General features: G+C 39.5%; 1 protein-coding gene across 2 annotated transcripts in view; it reads left to right on the forward strand.

Annotated features, from left to right (window-relative positions):
- The window catches only part of LOC113074816 (zinc finger ZZ-type and EF-hand domain-containing protein 1-like), a 46,632-nt gene that overhangs the window by 6,799 nt on the left and 21,910 nt on the right, over positions 1-17,923 (forward strand). Inside the window, exons 9-35 of one of the 2 annotated variants that reach the window (XM_026247565.1) lie at positions 1,919-2,017; positions 2,202-2,293; positions 2,448-2,593; positions 2,927-3,032; positions 3,393-3,611; positions 4,641-4,711; positions 4,987-5,195; positions 8,915-9,048; positions 9,136-9,206; positions 9,322-9,436; positions 9,665-9,824; positions 11,140-11,261; positions 11,370-11,492; positions 12,083-12,252; positions 12,391-12,472; positions 12,669-12,870; positions 13,051-13,187; positions 13,274-13,517; positions 13,859-13,938; positions 14,029-14,119; positions 14,200-14,710; positions 15,033-15,197; positions 15,278-15,397; positions 15,572-15,733; positions 16,622-16,751; positions 17,268-17,406; positions 17,609-17,774. In XM_026247565.1, the coding sequence (XP_026103350.1) occupies positions 1,919-2,017; positions 2,202-2,293; positions 2,448-2,593; positions 2,927-3,032; positions 3,393-3,611; positions 4,641-4,711; positions 4,987-5,195; positions 8,915-9,048; positions 9,136-9,206; positions 9,322-9,436; positions 9,665-9,824; positions 11,140-11,261; positions 11,370-11,492; positions 12,083-12,252; positions 12,391-12,472; positions 12,669-12,870; positions 13,051-13,187; positions 13,274-13,517; positions 13,859-13,938; positions 14,029-14,119; positions 14,200-14,710; positions 15,033-15,197; positions 15,278-15,397; positions 15,572-15,733; positions 16,622-16,751; positions 17,268-17,406; positions 17,609-17,774 (4,066 nt within the window). Of the gene's footprint in view, positions 1-1,918; positions 2,018-2,201; positions 2,294-2,447; positions 2,594-2,926; positions 3,033-3,392; positions 3,612-4,619; positions 4,712-4,986; positions 5,196-8,914; positions 9,049-9,135; positions 9,207-9,321; positions 9,437-9,664; positions 9,825-11,139; positions 11,262-11,369; positions 11,493-12,082; positions 12,253-12,390; positions 12,473-12,668; positions 12,871-13,050; positions 13,188-13,273; positions 13,518-13,858; positions 13,939-14,028; positions 14,120-14,199; positions 14,711-15,032; positions 15,198-15,277; positions 15,398-15,571; positions 15,734-16,621; positions 16,752-17,267; positions 17,407-17,608; positions 17,775-17,923 lie in introns of both variants that reach the window. The other variant, XM_026247562.1, reaches the window with a different exon arrangement.

Raw genomic sequence — 17,923 nt, forward strand, 5'->3', positions numbered from 1 at the left:
AAAACAACGCAATGTCTGTTTTTCATATCTTCCTTCATTATATTTAATGTGACCACGCCCCCGCGCTGAACGCGCTATTCAGATTCAAACTGACGCGCGGCTTGAATACGCCCACACAGAAGAAAAGGCAGCGAGACTGTTCTTCAAGTTTTTATTTTATTTTACTGTTTGCTTCGCGATAAGAGGACTAAAACATAATTCACCCCAAAAAGATGTGATGTGGTTGATGATTTGAGAAATGGATTTCCTCAGAAAAAAGAATGAAGCACTTTATTCAGACTCAAAACGCATATATGCGTTAATCGACTCGAAAGGGTTAAGAACGCCTGCTAGACGCTGCAGGTTCCGCTGCTTTAGAGCACTGCATATGCACGCGGATATATGTTCGGTTTGCCTGAACGTAGTTTAACTGTCTGCCACAAGTTGATCTTGTAATAAAGGTCTCACCGAGGAAAAACACGCTGTATTTTTGTATTCATTGCATTTTTTTATTATAAAAATTAAATAATTAATTATATTATAAAAATATTAATGATTAATCGATAGTCGATCGTTAATTCTCCCGACGATCGACTAAGAAAATTTAATCGAATGCCCATCCCTAGTAACCACCCAATAAAGCATTACAATAATCTAGCCTTGAGGTCATGAACGCATTAATTAATGTTTCTGAATTTGACATTGAGAGCATAGGTCATAATTTAGATATATTTTTGAGATTGAAAAATGCAGTTTTACAAATGCTAGAAATGTGGCTTTCTAAGGAAAGATTGCTATCAAATAGCACACCTAGGTTCCTAACTGATGACGAAGAATTGACAGAGTAGCCATCAAGGCTTAGAAAATGTTCTAGGTTTTTACGTGCAGAGTTTTTAGGTCCTATAATTAACACCTCTGTTTTTTCAGAATTTATCAGTTAGAAATATCTCCTCATACAGGTTTTTATATTGACTATGAATTCCATACATTTTTCTAATTGGTTTGTTTTTCCGGGCCGCAAAGAAATATAGAGCTGGGTGTCATCAGCATAACAGTAAAAGCTAACACTGTGCTTCCTGATGATATCTCTTAAGGGTAACATGTAAAGCTTGAAAAGTAACGCCTCTAGCACTGAGCCTTGAGGCACTCCATACTGATCAATATGATACCTCTTCATTCACTGCAACAAAGTGATGGTGGTACGATTTGAACAATGCTAATGCACTTCCATTAACGCCTGCAAAGTTTTCTAGTCTACTTAAGAGAATGTTGTGGTCAATAGTGTCGAATGCAGCATTAAGATCCAATAGCACTAATAGGGAGATACAGCCATGATCAGATGATAAAAGCAAATAATTTGTAACTCTAAGGAGAGCACTCTCAGTGCTATCAGTGGTCTAAATCCTGACTGAAAATCCTCACAGATACCATTTTTCTCTACGAAGGAATATAATTGTGAGGATACTACCTTTTCTATATCTTGGACAGAAAAGGGAGATTTGAGATCGGTCTGTAATTAACCAGTTTTTTGGGTCCTAGTTGTGTTTTTTTTTTGATGAGAGGCTGTAATAACTGACAGTTTGAAGGTTTTGGGGACATATCCTAATGACAATGGGGAATTAATTATAATCAGAAGAGGATCTATGAATTCCAGAAGCACCTCTTTTAGGAGCTTAGATGGAAAAGGGTCTAACATACATGTTGTTGGTTTAGATGATTTAACAAGTTTATACAATTCTTCCTGTCCTAAAGTAGAGCATGAGTGGCACTGTTTCTCAGGGGGTCTATAGTGCACTGTCTGATGCGATACTGTAGCTGACGGCTGCATGGTTACAGTTTTATCTCTAATATCATCGATCTTGGAAGTAAAGTAGTTCAGAAAGTCATTACTGCCGTGCTGATGGGAAATGTCTCTGTGTGTGTGTGTGTGTGTGTGTAGGTAAACCCATCCAGCTCCATCTGCAGGCATGTGATGTGAAGAGTAAAGAGGAGAAGTCTGGTCCAGAAAACATGCTGACGGAGCCAAATACTGGAGATGGTACGCAAATCATGCATAACATTCCACCCAGTCCTGGTTTTATTTGGAGTAGAGATGGGTACTCCATCTTTATCTTCACAGATAAATCACAGAGGTGCTGGGGTGAATAGGAATGCCTTTTAAAACCGCTTTGTGCTCATGCAAAGTTGGCACTCTCAAAGAGATGCTTCATTTGTACCTGCAGGTTTTCTGACAGAGAATGGAAAGAGGAAAGCCAGTGTGATTCTGTCCACTGAAAACCAGGGCTGCTTCCAGGTCACACAGATCAAGATAAAAGTGAGAGAAGCTTTAGTACACACTTGAGCATTTGTGCTTCATACTAATTAAATATGAAATTAGAGTATGTTCTGTCAATATGGTAGTCAAATAAAAAAATTGATTTGATCTACACATCCTAGTTTTAAAGCACTGCTGTGTTCCTACACTTCAGGTGCGTAAAGGAGCTATTGGTGCTAAATGTGGCTTGATGTTTGCCTACAATGACAGCGAGGCATTTGATGCTGATAAACACTTCAAAAGATTCAAGAAGTACGACAGCTGGGATTACAAAGACTATAAAGAATTTGTCCAAGACAGGTATGTCACATTCTTATTCTGTAACATGATTAGTTGTTGATTTATTTATCTGGATTTAATTGAACATTTTTGCTCAAAAGAGACAATATTGATCACATGAACTTTAAATGGTGCTTGTTTAGGAATGTGTGAGAGAGTGCAGGCTGTGTTAGTGTGAAGTATAGCGTGAGAATTCATTCTCTTGCCTTTTGCCTGTGAGAGTGTTTTTTGGTCTTTACACACGTACACAAGGCCTAGGTGGCTGTAAACTGTAGTTGACCTCTTATCTGATCTGTTATCTGCCTCTGTACCCCACACACGTGTATCACACTCACACACAAACACCCACTCCAGCACAAGGATGCCAGAGACCAGTGAGGATGAGCCCATTGGCTGGTTTGAGGTGGAAGAGGACTGGAACGACGTGGACATCAAGCTGCAACAATGCAGAGTGTCAAAAGTATGGTTTCTTTCTTTCTTACTTTCTTTGATAGTTTGCTCTTGACACTGCCACAAAAAATTTTTTTAGACAAATCTTTTTTTTTTTTTTTTTTTTTTAAAGCAAAAATTTAGGTTATGGTAACACATTGTACAGTAAGCAATGAAATGAAGACTGTTTAAACTGACGTGAGACAATCTTTGAACTTTTGTTTGTCATAAGAAAATAGCGCAGTAGCTTTCCCACAGTAAGTGCAAAGATAACAGAATGGCAAGTGATGTAAATGTGCGAATAAACCTAAACGGACAGCAATTAACAGTATGGGGGGGGGGGGTAGTAACACTTAATTAACATCCACTCTTTCTGTCTTTCTGTGTGTAGTTTTTGATGGTGAAGTTCCTGTGTGCAAGGCAAGACACAGCAGAGCGGTTGGGGGTTCAGCAGATGAGTTTCAGTGGTTATTTATGTCCAGACTCAGAGCGGATGGAAGATGTGGAGGATCTGAGTGTTCAGACCGAGGGGAGCATTTCAGGCCTGGTTACGGGTCTCACACTCGTGAAGAAAACCCTTTATTTCATCCAGCAGCTCACAAGAGAAATGGTACACCCACAAAATGTCCTCTTTCCAGTGATCAAATATATTTTTAACTAGTGGTGAGCCGTGACCGGCGTTAACGTGAGACTCTTATCGGGCGATATAAAAAATATCACCGTTAATCTATTCTCAAGGTTGGAAGCTGGGTCTATACTACAAGAGCTATGATGACTTTCACCTTGATATTCTGGCGCGGATGTATACCTAGCCGAATCTGTAGGGGGCGAGAACAAGTCTTTAAACCTGTGTGTATGCTTACTGTGAAATTACCACATCAAACGTGACTAACGTGCTAACATGGATGCAGTTGAAGCCGCCGGGTTTGCTTCAGGGAATTTTTTTATTTTTAAAAGAAGCTTCCCAATGGAAACCTCGACAAGACCCACGCCTGTTTCACACATAATCTGTCTGCAGTGCATATGCAGTCCGTGTGCGTTACGTATGTGGTGCAGAAGCAGCACGGACTCATAATCATTGTGCTTTCACACAGGACGCATTTGCAGTCTGCTACTCGGTACGTAAACGATAACTGCACTGCTGCAGATGCACCGCACCTGGAATGCACTGACAGGCCGCAACCGCGTGAATCCGTTAACATGGGTGCGTAAAAAAAACCGCAACGCGTACGCACTGCAGACAGATTATGTGTGAAACGGGCGTAAGGTTGTTTGCACCTTGTGCAATGTGGAATTAGTTTACAGCTTTCTCAAGCAGTTTGTGATGCATTTTGGAAACAGGAGATGAGCCCCTGGTCTAATGCACCACCTGTCTTGAGAAACCCGTTCTCAAAGACTTAACGTTACCTTTAGTCATTATTTTATTTGGGTAGCACACATATTCGGAATGCCTTCGGCAGAATTCAAATGAGCCATTTTAATCTAGATTAATTCCAAGATTACAGTAAAATTCATCTAGATTAAAAAAATGTATCTATGCCCACCACTATTTTTAACACAACTCTGAAATTCATAATGCATTTTTACAATGCATCTCTAAAGAGAGCCTATGTTACAGGATGTGTCTCTGTCCAAGCAGAAGTCTCTGCTGGACTTCAGTGACCTCAGCCTGCAGCTGTTCTGGGACTTCTACCGCAAACTCAGATCTATGTGAGTAAATCTGTAATGTGAATTGATGTTTATATGTGCACGGATTGTAGTTTAAATGGTTTACAAATGGGATGTAATTTTTAATTCTCATACAGTGGGGTTACAAAGAGTATATGTTTTAAAATCTGTTTCAATATTCAGTATCAGTTTCAGTTCCAATATTAATTTTAATGCACTAATGCGGTACACTAATGCAGTAATGATGGCAAAAAGTGTTTAAAAATTATTTTTCTAATGTCTGCTTTGTTTGTGTGTATGTGCACATACTCTTTCAGTGAGGGAGAGGAGGCCGTAAAGACAAGAGTTCTCCTGCTTCAGCTGTTCCAGAACTGCTTCCCAATGCTACCCAGCCTGACAGAGTCCCAGTCATCAGACATCACAGCCTCAGCTTCAGCCTCAGCATCAGCCTCAGCATCACCCTCAGCCAGCACAGACGTGGACCCTACAGAAACTGTCGGAGAGCTCTACAGTCACTTGTGTCAAGGTAAGAATCACATGCTGCTTTGTATGACTGTGCGGAGACTAGGGCTGCACGATAAATCGCATGCGATATGCAATAATAAAGCCGGTTCTGTAATCCGAGTAATCTCCATCACGGACATATTTTGTCATTTATCATATGTTTTGCGCAGCTTGACAGTGAACAATGGCTCTGTGTAGTTAATGCTGAACCATGTCTAAGTGAGCAGTTGATGGAGATTATTTAATATTTTTGATGAAATTGTGATTTTTTTTTTTTCAGAACTTGTTAAATAGAAAGTTATAAGTTTTATATTTATTTTATATTTATAAGTAGAAATGATTTGTTACATTATACATTTCTTGCTGTCACTTGATAAATTTAATGTATTTTCTAAATAAATAAATAAACGAAAACACAACATAAAAACTCCAAACTGAAGAGTAGTGTATTTTCTAGTTTCCAGAAAATATCAGTGAAAATTGATGGCTGAAAACGCTAGTTACGTATGTAACTGTGGTTCTGTAAATTCAGGATGACCGCCAGAGGTGGTGCTGAGCACTAGTGAAAAATCACTGTGCCAGCTAAAACATGATTGTTTAGCTAAGAAAGAAAGTCCCATCTTATGGGAAGCTGCAAATAGATTTACCTCTGCCCTGCAGAAACGGGGTGAAGTCTCCATTCGCCCGGAAACAGTACCGTATTTTCCGGACTATAAGTCACACTTTCTTTTCATAGTCTGGCTGGTCCTGCGACTTATAGTCAGGTGCGACATATTTATCAAAATTAATTTGACATGAACTGAGAGAAATGAATCAATAGAAAATATTACCGTCTACAGCCACGATAGAGCGCTCTGTGCTGCTCAGTGCTCCTGTAGACTCTCATTGAAATCATAGAGCGCCCTCTCGTGGCTGTAGACGGTAATGTTTTCTCTTGGTTCTTGTTTCTAAATAAATGCGACTTATAGTCCGTTGCGAATAATATATGTTTTTTTCCTCATCATGACGTATTTTTGGACTGATGCGACTTATACTCAGGTGCGACTTATAGTCCGAAAAATACGGTAGATCTATGGACAGAGCATCCACCACTTGATTGTCCGATCCTTGGAGATAAACTGCCTTTAATGAAGTCAGTCAGCCCTGAGACCATCTGAGGATCTTCCGAGTAAGTTGTAAAGACACAAGAGTCCTGATCCAAATGGAGACTGTCGACGTGTTGTTGGACCGAACAAGCACATGGTGGCCTGACCGATTTATTAGGAAGTGTTGTAGTGAGCAGTGTTCCAATAAATGTTATGGTCTGCTCTGAAACAGTGAGGGACAGCTTCTGTGTATGCTCCAGAACAATGTTGGTGTCACGTAGAGCATGCAACCTTTTTGTAGCACAGGGCAGCCAATCGTCTAAATAGGGCAGAATCTTCATGCCCTTGCACCACAGAGGAGACAGGTGCACTCATGCATTTCATAAAAACACGAGGTGCCAGAGATAGCCCAAATGGCAGGACTCTGAACTTATAGACCTGACCCTGAAAACAGAATCTTAGGAACTTCCTGTAGTGGTGAACAATGGGAACATGCATGTAAGCGTCTCTCAAGTCCACACTCACAAACCAGTCTCCTTTCATCACAGATCGAAGAACATCAACTGTGTGCAACAACCTCAGAAAGGGAAGACACTTTATTAACAGATCGAGGTGTCGCAGATCCAGAATTTGACGAAAACCACCATCCTTTTTTGGAATGAGGAAAATACGTTGAGTAAAAACCATCCCTCTGGGCCATTCAACTGGTTGCATCTTTAATGACTGTCGAAGCCGGTGTCGGAACTGCAAGTTGTATCACCTGTTCAGAGTCGACAGAACCCAGGGATCGTATGTCGATTTTTCACAGTAATGTAGATGTGCAGTGAAACGGCTGACTGCCAGCTCAGGAAATTTGGACCTGTGGGGTGTGCGCTGACTTAGCCCCTCTTAATGGTGGCGGGGAAAAGGTGGTGTGATTGAATCACTTCGGCCACCCTGTGTTGCTGTGGTGTTTGGAGCTGAGGACTGCTGTGGTATTGCAACTGCTGTTCTGAGCTTGACATCCATCCTGTTGTGTGACCTCTGATAAATTATTTCTTTTTTCTAACAGTTCAGAAATGCCGGGCCAAAAAGATGTCCAGGTACAATAAGAAGTTCCCTCTCATCTTCTCATAATCTTCAGGCAAACTTGACTGAGCAAATCATACCTGACATCGTGCTGTTAGAAGGGTCACCAAAAGTGTCCCAAGTTCATTAGTCACATGACCTAGAGTCAGTCTGTAAGTAGTGAGGTACAGAGGGGTCAACATTCGCAGACTCTAATTGTGGAGTTACAGGCAAGCAGCAGCTGGCAAATGGTATTCTAAGCTTGGGTTATGTAGGCTACAGACTCATATGCTTTATTCAGTAATGTGTCAGTATGACCACATTGCGCACTTGGGCAGCGAACATTGCCTCTTAAGTGCTTCATCAGGTGATACCAGCTGTGCTGCTATTAGCGGTTTAATTTCAGTTGCCCAACCTACCCTAATAGATTCAGCCTCAACCATTGAGGCAAGATTGCGGGCTGTCTTCAACCTCCTCTTAGGCACTAGCCTGAATTCAACTGCAAAGTCCTTGCATGGTGGCATGGTAAATGTACTATCTACATTTTGCCTGATGAAGACTTTAAACTTAACAGGCTGAACAGATTTAACAAGACCCAAATGAGCCACTGCCATCCGCAGAATTGAAAGAATGTCATCAGGAGAAGATTGGCCTCCACTAGATGAATGTACAGACCCACCGCTTGAACCACCACTAGCAGACAGGCTGGAGAGAGCATCCTGTGGGGGACCAGGCTGCATTGCAGGTTCCACCAACTCTTCATCAAGGAAATGTGAATTAGATGCAACATGTCCTCGGTAGTACTGTAGGAATACAAAAAACTGATGATAACATTTTAGGAATAAATGAAATCTTCAGTTAAAACCGAAAAAATTATAAAGTATATCAAAAATGCCTTTGGATGGAACCGTGGGGCATGTGACAGATTGCATGAGGGTAAATAAGTGAAAAGCTCAATGATAAATAGGTTAGCGAAGAGATGTACCTAAGTGCGGTCGAAGCACAGGGTATTGCCGACATAACAATCAAATATAACAATGTGTACTCATGGTCCAACCCCCTTGTGAATATAAAAGAGATGTTGCAACCCTGTAACTACGGTAGGAATCGGAGATCCTCAAATCAGATTCTGCTTTTTGTTCCACGTTCTAGATTGAGGACAAAAGGAGACTGTGCCTTTGAAGTAGTTGCTCCCAAGCTGTGGAATGCTCTTCCTCTGAAACTGAGATCTGTGGACATTTTTAAAAAGCAGCTGAAAACGCACTTCTTTAAACTTGCTTTCGTCTAATGTTCTTTTAATTGTTATGTCCAAAATTGCTTTTGTCTAATCTGGTCTATTTTTAATATTTTTGTTTACAATTTTGATGTAAAGCACTTTGTGACACTTGCTCTTGAAAGTTGCTATAGAAATAAACATTACTTACTAGTGCTTACCACTGCCTCTTCTGGTCAGGAGGAATGAAACCGAACACTCTGTGACATCTTTAAAACATTCACTTAAAATGTTTAATTAAGGGAATTAAGTGACTAAGTAATTTATAGCCATGTAATTATACTATTGTATTTTGATGGTGGTTGAGAGACTAACCCATAGTTTTGTTCTGTCCAGTGGTGGATGGCCCTAAAGGAGAGACTGCAGTGGAGAAAGCTCTGACAAAAGAAGCTGTAAAAGCCATCCTCAACGGAGCCGCTATTTTCTTCCCTGACAAACAGAGCCGGAGGGACAAACTCTTTTACATGATGGTAAGACTGTGAGGGTCTACTTGCCTTTTCTGAATATTATTATTGAGTTGCTTTTTATGAACTTGTTGTTGTTGCTGCTTTTCTCAGAAAAACATAACTGAGGAAAATCAGCCAGAATCTGTGAAACTGACATTCGAGTCTCTCTGCAGTTACTTCAGGTATCAAACTCCTAAATTTATACTAGTTCTCTTTTCTGTCACTGTCATGTCCTGTAAAACTATACAGCCTACTTTCTGCTCTCACACATAGTCTCTTAATAATCTCTGTTTGCAGTGATCAAGACCCGAAAGGTCTCCTCTTGCTGCCTCATAAAGGAGCCCCATCTGACTTTGACATGTCACCTGTCCTGACCGTCATGGACACGCTGCTCATTGTGGCCACTAGAGAGGTATGTCTGCCCCGTGCTGGCAGCCGCCGACTTCATCTAGTCACCACTGCACACATATATAAGCTCTTGCAAATAGCTGACACATTCTTTAGATGTTTACATAGTGCATTAACATTTGTTAGCTGAAACATCATATTGTAATGCATTTCACCAATAGTTTCCATCTCTAGCTTTATAAAAAGCGCTGTGATGGTGATACATTTAACATTCCCCTCTCCCTTTCTTCAGTGTGAGGTGTTGATGTTGGATTCCAAAGGGGGTTCCATTTGGAGAGTCCTGCTGTCTCTGTTCTGGGCTTTACAGGGCAGCCTGCTGTCCTGGTGCTTCCTGCAGCTCAAAGGAGGAACTTCCACCTCTGCTGATCTGGCTAGGGAAATCCTCATTAAATGTTAGTGTGTTTTTTTTTTTTTTTTTAGTTTGCTTTTATAGTTAGGGGTGCACATTATATAAATATGTTCTGACAGCGCATTTGCGTACCGACATGGTTGACAGCTGTTAATACACAATTAACATTTTAGATCACAAACTGTACTATTTAAGTTTTATTTTCAACCTGAAAGCATAAATCTAGGCTAAGCCATGTTGTTTTCAAAGCACAATGCAAAACTGTGCCTTTAATCCACTGACGCTCTTTAATCAGCAGCAGCGCTAAATCAGGAAGCGCATATAATTACTTGCCAGCTACCTGCCAAAATAAAAGCCTGCTGATTTTAAGTTTGAATATGATGATGAAAATGCTTTTATTTATTTATTTTTAGACGCTTTTATCAAAAGCGACTTAAAATTGGGCAATACTGTACATAAAGTGATTCTTCTTAAAGAGGCAAACAAAGAAAGAAGTACTAAATATTAGCTTTTTATTTTTAAGTTTATGTATTTAATACTAGGGCTGCCTTTTATTTTAATAATAATATCACACATGATTATTTAGTTTATTTACTATTATTTTATAATAATAAAAAAAAATGATGTAACGAAATAATATTATAACTATTATTAATTCATTTTTTATAGTTATATTTAATGGGTCATGCTATATGCAGTGTGAGGACCAAACCAAATCTCCAGGTTCTCTTATGAGAACCAGGCTGAAAAAATTGTTCACCCATGTTTATAGGGCCCCTCAAAATACAGTAGGGTTAAAAATCCGAGATCACTGTGGTAAAGGTATATGGTAAATATGTATATTTAAAAGCCATTTTTATTGCAAACTATATTATGAACATAACAGTTCAAAAGCTGAATAGAAGAATTAACATTCAGTGCTCAAGTGGCATGTTTGTGTAAAATCTGATGATGAGAATATTTGAAAGTGCGTCATAGATGAGTAAAGTTTAAATTTGGATTTCTAGATTTTCAGTGGTCTCTGTCCTTAAGCAGCACAGCTATTTTCAAAAATAATAATGATCAGAAATGTTAAATGAGCACCAAAGCAGCATATTAGAACCATTTTGGAAGGATCATGGGACATTGAAAATAACGGCTGAAAATTCAGCTTTGCCATCAGGAGTAAATTACATTAAAAAATATATTAAAATAAATGTATTTTGTAATATTTGACTGTTACTGCCTTTACTGTTTATCAAATAAATGCAGCCTTACCTTAAAAAGAAATTACAAACCCAAACTTTTGAACGGTAGTGATTATTTGCAGTAGTCGGACACAGTGTGAATACATCTATGTTGTTTCTCTTGGAAATTAGATGTGGAACAGTTCCTGTCAGGAACCAGAGACATTCTGAGTCGTCTTATCAAGCGCTTCTCTGGGGCTGACATCATGGAGAAACTCAGTGGATCCATCCTCGCCATGGCAACAAGACAGCTGGTAACAGACCGATTTATCCCACTATATATTTAATTTAAACTTTGTTCATTTATTCATGCTTCTGTTTGTACAGTATATATATATAATGTGGATTGTGTGCTGTTGTAGACAATCTTCCTTCTGGAGCTGTGCGCTCTGGATATTCCTCACTGTGTGCTGCTCAAGAGATTCTACCCCCTGGCAGACCTCCTCAAGAAGCTGTCTGGAGACACAGAGGACATCTTCTCTAAGGTCAGTTCACTCTGTGTCTTAACACATTCAATTTCAAATAGACAGAATTAAAATCACTGAAAATTTATGTAAAAGAATATTTCACTTGGGGTTGTTCACTTGTCATTTAAAAAGCATGATAACCAAGCAATTCAAGTTTATTTGTATAGCGCTTTTTACAATACAAATCGATCAAGGCTGCATCTCATTTCTAGTTTTACTTGATCCTAGGTCTGCGTTCGACACCATAGATCATGACATACTCCTAGATCGATTACAAAACTATACAAGTATTCAAAGGCAGGCTCTAAGATGGTTTAGATCCTACCTGTCCGTTCGCTACCATTTTGTTTACTTAAATGGAGAGTCATCTCATTTATCATCAGTTCAGTATGGAGTGCCACAAGGATCCGTCCTAGGTCCCCTTCTATTTTCAATATACATGTTGCCCCTTGGTAATATTATTAGAAAATACGGAATTAGCTTCCACTGTTATGCTGATGATGCTCAGCTATATATCTCAACGAGACCAGATGAAACTTCTAAATTATCTAAGCAACTTAAAAATTAACCATGGTGTGAATAATGCATTTATCAGCGTGTGTTTATAGGTTGATATGGAGGGCTGTCAGCAGACTCAGCAGCCTGTTGTATTAAGGACATGGCATATGGAGTCGCCTCATAACTATGAGAACAGCAGACACGAGACCACCGTCTTCGTCTGTCCTGGAGCCTCGTCCTTTGAGGTGGAGTTTGATGAACGTTGTGAAACCGAGAAAAGGTGTGAAGGACTTATGCCACCTTCTGGTGAAAACCGGAATCAAACTCACACTTTACCTGTTACTGATACCATTGTGGCTTGAGTTCAAGTGCACATTATATTTACACTAATTGAGTGTTTTTTGTTTTTGTTTTGTAGGTATGACTATCTGGAATTCACTGATGCTAGGGGAGGAAAAGTGCGATATGATATGAAGGTCGGCACAGAGAAATGGCCAAAGGTACAAAAACGGCTTTATTATGTTTATGTAATGAATTAAATAAAAAATAATTTGTTAAAATGAATGCAATTAATTATACCACTTGCTTGAATGTAATTCCATTTTTTATTTACTCTGAGATCTTGAAGAAGAACAAACTGAACAAACAAAGTTTTTAGTCATTAGTCAAAAAAATTATGTATTGTTTTGTTTTCAGAAAGTGACGTTTAAAGCGGGTCCCCAGCTGCAGTTTCTGTTCCACTCAGACAGTAGTAATAATGAATGGGGTTACAAGTTCACCGTGACAGCATATGGCCTGCCAGACATCAGTGTGTCCTGGACCTCAGACCTGCAGCTCCTTGTGTCCAGGCTAATGGGCCGTCTGGCCTCCCGCACCATGGCTTTGAAATCACCTTATGGTGGGATAATTGATTATTTTTGTTTATTTCTCTGTTAAATTATTTTAAAAAGGCTAACTTTATTCCTTGTGTCTAATTAAACAAAAATTATTCTACATAAATGTATGTAAATTGCAGATAGCTGTAAAAGCGTGGAAGCATACTGATTTACGTTTTGTTATGTCTGCCTTCCCCTTGAAGAGATCCGTGGTGTAAAAGAGTTACCTGCAGGCTTGATGAACCATGTCCTGTCCTGTCCTCTATGGAAGCCTATGTTCAGACATGGTTTGAGTGGACTTCCTGGAGAAAAAAAGTTGGACAGCTCTGACACCAACCAGGTGAGAATACTTGGATTATGACTTTATGTTGGTGTTTCAGTCTAAAAAAGGTCTAATCATGTTTGTGCATCTTTTTTGTTCTGCAGGAAGAGCCAGATCCTTTGGGAGATGAATTTGTGAAATTCCTTAAGGACTTTGCTTGCTGGGATACTTTGCAGGATTCTTCTGATGGCAGGACAGAGCTCATGAGGGCCCTTTTTTTGAACTGCAAGAAGCAACCAATCAGGAACGAGATTGCTGCAGGTTCAAAAGTGGACCAGGCTGTGAACGCCACCTGGGCGGCCATGGTGTATCACACACCAGCACTTCACCACAGTCTTAAGAGCTTTGGTAATTAAAGACATTTTGAGAGTATATATATATATATATATATGCTAATAAAAACAGAACTGAAAATAAACTGTATTTGCAGTATTTGGTCAATGCCACAAATTTGATCAATGACTTGAAAACAGAATCTTACATTTCTTGTTGATTTTACTTTATAATGTTTCATAATGTCAAAATTCTAAAACTCTGGGTCATGTTAAACAATCAAAGACTTCCTTGCTGCCGACAGTTTTTGATCTCTTTGTTGTTTGTAGGAACAGGACTATTTGGTGGTCCTACATGTCAGTCCCAGTCCCAGTGTCCTTTTGATCATATTTTATCTCTTTTTCCCTCTGCATTAGTTGCTAAAAACGGCCAGAGCAGTCTTAGTGAGGACCTTCTGCAGGTCTACACCCTCGCCGATGGCACCAGAACATGGATGGTTAGTATGGCTTATGATTTTTGGTTTTAAAATAACATTATTGTTATTATTATTATTATATTATTTCTCCCTTTTGATCTGTTTTGGTAGTTGGAAATGAAACAGCGCTACCTTATGGGTAAAATGAATGGAGTAGAGGAAAAAGAAGATGGACCGAATGAGGTCACAGTGGAGTCACTTGGTAAATATTGATGCTATAAATATGCCTTTGATGCTCAGTTTCTTAAACTAATACTGCTGTCTCTTTTTCACTTTTAACAGCTGAAAGTTGCATCAGTAGAAGTTTGTTCCTCTTCCGGTTCAGCCCGAGTGGAGGAACCTTTACACTTCCAGAACAAGAGCCTTCCAGACCAGAAGATGGCGCCTGTGCTGCTCCTCTTCTTCTTCGATCTGTTTCCACCTCAGAGGCAGACTTCCAGGCCAGCCCCTCAGCGCCCTCCATTTCCCAGCCTCCTGAGGGAGCAGAAGCAGCGATGACCCCAGGGGCCAGTCAGCGTGACCAGACATTCGCTGCACCAGTGGATGCTGGACCTTCTAGCAGCATCAGTTCTCAGGGTGCCACTGGCTCCTCAGAAAGTCTTCAGTCCCAAACAGGAGAGCCTCTGTCCCCGTCAGTCTTCCCACGTAAAGCACCTTTCAGTCGGGGACGCCTGAGGCTCCTTTCCTTACGATCTATGGAGGAGCCTCGCATGGCACCACCTGTTAAAGATCGCTTCCCAATCCTCAAACACATCCTCAGCTTTATGAAAGACATGGTCATTAATGAGAGCAGGTATTTTCACCTCATTATGTAAATGATTCAACAGATTTTGATGCATAAACTAAAAGGGATAGTTCCACATTATGTTGTTCCAGACTTGTATGAATTTTTGTCTTCTGCTGACTTAAGAAAAGATAGTTTGAAGAATGTTGTTAACCAAACCATTGCTGGCCCCCTTCCATACTTCCATAGTGTTATTCCTCCCTTACTATGGAAGTTTTTATTCATTTTGTTTCATAATGTTTCGTTTCGCTAAAAAAACATATACAAAAAAATATACCTTCAGTATATTTCCAGGTTTATTTGTTTATTTCTGACTTTTCTGTGTGTTCAGTGTTGTTCAAACTCTGGCTCTGAAGAAGGCCCAGGCTCTGAGTGTGTGTGAGGTGCTGGAGCTCGTGCAGCAGTGTTTACTCACCCTGGGGAAACCGCACCTCTTCCAGGCACCCTGCATTTTGTTTCTCCAGGAACTCTTGGCGTGTCAGAAAGATTTCACCAAGTTTGTTACTTAAAAAACCATTGACATTTCTAATGGTACTAATTATCATTATTTTAACTTGATCTGTCTGTCTTTCTCAGTTACTTTTCTCAGTTGATGGGCAGTGGGCAGGAGATGAGGGAGCTGGTCAGGCACTCGTATCATCGGCTTGTTCTAATGCTAGTAGAGGCCCTGCAGGGCTTCAATGCACTGAACGAGAAGTGGGTTTTTAAATATTGAATTAGAATTTTGAAAGCATTGTGTTTTTTGGAAGTAGCTAATAATAAATATGCTACACAAGGATTGCCATTACATTGTTGATGAATCAAGAACACTGCAGTAGTCCTTTGACAACCATTTTTTTCTATATGTCCGCTATGTCTTTATGTCCTTAGGGTCCTGCTGCCCGCCCTGTCATGCGTGCAGACATGTCTGCTGCATTTGCTGGATATGAGCTGGGAAGCAGAAGATTTGTCACTGTTTCTGGATATCAAACTGCCTGATCTTCTGCTCACCATGTCCCAAGAAAACATCAGTGTGCATGATATTGCCATCAGGTATGAGACCGGGATCAGAACACATGCTGTACTAGGGATGTAGAGACTTGAGCCTTTATGTGGCCATTCAGCCATAAAAAAAAAAAAAATATATATATATATATATATATATATATATATATATATATATATATATATATATATCTCAAACCTCTGGTTGAGAAATACTGATTTAGAGTTCACATTATTATTAAAATGGGATGTTCTTTAAAAAAAAGACAAATGAAGTGGGCTACTTACTAGTGTGCCTCTTGAGATCAATGGAGTGAGCTTTTGCCCATACAGCTCTTATATATATCGGTTTTATATCGGCTGTCGCCCCGTACTTTCCAAGATATCGGTATCCGCTGTCAAAAAACCCAATGTCGGTCGACCACTAATAACGATTTTTGTAAATAAGGTTGCTATGATGTCTACATTTAGAGACATTTCACAATTCTCAATACCACAGATCCAATTTACAGTTACACACACATTTTCCTTCTCAATTGTTGTCGTTCATATATTACATAACCTACGAGGGATTATGTGAATAATCACCAAGCGACGTGTATTTAGGTGCGGACCTTAAGCTAAAAGTTGACTTTCCATGTTTGTGTTCTGTTGCGTCTTTGAGCACGTCCACAGAAAGCCTCCTGAGCAAGTGCAAGTTCTCCTTCGTGCTTTTAAAATCATTAATAAATCTTACAAACTTTGATAAACCAATCACGTCCCATTTTGCAAGTCACGTTACATGATTTACTGATTTGCATGTGCTTTTATGAAGGAGCAAAAGCACACCAATGTTAATTTTCACTTAGTCTTCATCTCACAATCTAGGCTTCAATGTGTCCTGTGTTTTATTTGGCTTCTAATTTTTCCTTTTCTCCATGTGATATGATGGTGTAGTCAGTGGACGGAGGAGGATGAGATTGTTGACTACGAGAGGAACTGTGAATGGATGGATGAGTGTTTGGATGGCATGTTTGAGAAATGGTTTGACAAGGTCAGCCAGGCCTCAGTGGAGGACAAGAGAAAGGTACAGATATCAAATCAAATAAATGTTTTCCTGTGCAATAAGACCTCGTAGCTCACAAAAGACTAATTACATTTTTATCACTAATGGAGACAAATTAGAAGAAAGCTGAATGAACACAAAAACTAACCTTTGGGTGGAGGTATAGCATTATTATTTATGCATGTAATGTTTATTGAATGTATTCCTGCAAAGCTTTTAACGTCATGACTCATGACTCAACATTTAATCTCTGCAAACACAAGCAAATGTCAGCACCCATCAAAGCCTAATCATATGACACTCACCTTATTCAAGAAGAACAAATATTTGGATTGAGTTTAGTTTGCTTAGTCTTTTTCAGTTAGTCTAATTTAACTGAACTGTATTTTGCTCTCTGCAAACGCACAGACTAATTTGACATTTAGACAAGTTAAGTTGCAAACTGCCATAAAAATATTATTATTTACAAAGAACCTCATATGAAACTAAACATATTGTGCATTTTTGGGGCTCTTCACTGACGTTTGACCTTTGCAGATGCACATGTTCATTGCACGCTACTGCGACCTGCTGAATGTGGAGATTTCATGTGACGGCTGCGAGCGGATCGCACCATGGCATCGCTACCGGTGCTTGCAGTGCACAGATATGGACCTGTGCAAGACCTGCTTCCTCAGTGAGTCACCCCATCACAGTCTGCAGCAATGGCTTACACTGTAATGAAGGAAAACTAAATGTTAATGAAACATTATTTCCATTTATTTATTGCATTCACATTAAGTTAGACACTACACAAATAATTTATTGCAGCAGTATATTTCTCACACACTTGATAAGTTGGAGTGCGGGTATTGAAGAACTCCGTTCTCGTTGTTCAGGTGGTGCTAAACCAGAAGGCCATGAGGATGACCATGAAATGGTAAACATGGAGTATGCGTGTGACCACTGCCAGGGCCTTATCGTGGGCAGCAGGATTAACTGTAATGTTTGTGAGGACTTCGATCTCTGCTTTGGCTGTTATAATGCCAAAAAATACCCAGACAGGTAATAGAATAAATCTTTTTTGCATACCTTTGTTGTTTTAAATATTTATTTAGCATTTTAATGTATTTTTTATTTTTATTTTTTACAATATATTTTTTTTCTTGGCAGTTCAGTGACAAACATGTTGTTATTAAGATATAAAAAAATAT

This window comes from Carassius auratus, chromosome 5 (genome assembly GCF_003368295.1).
Source record: "Carassius auratus strain Wakin chromosome 5, ASM336829v1, whole genome shotgun sequence".
Classification (NCBI taxonomy): Eukaryota; Metazoa; Chordata; class Actinopteri; order Cypriniformes; family Cyprinidae; genus Carassius; species Carassius auratus.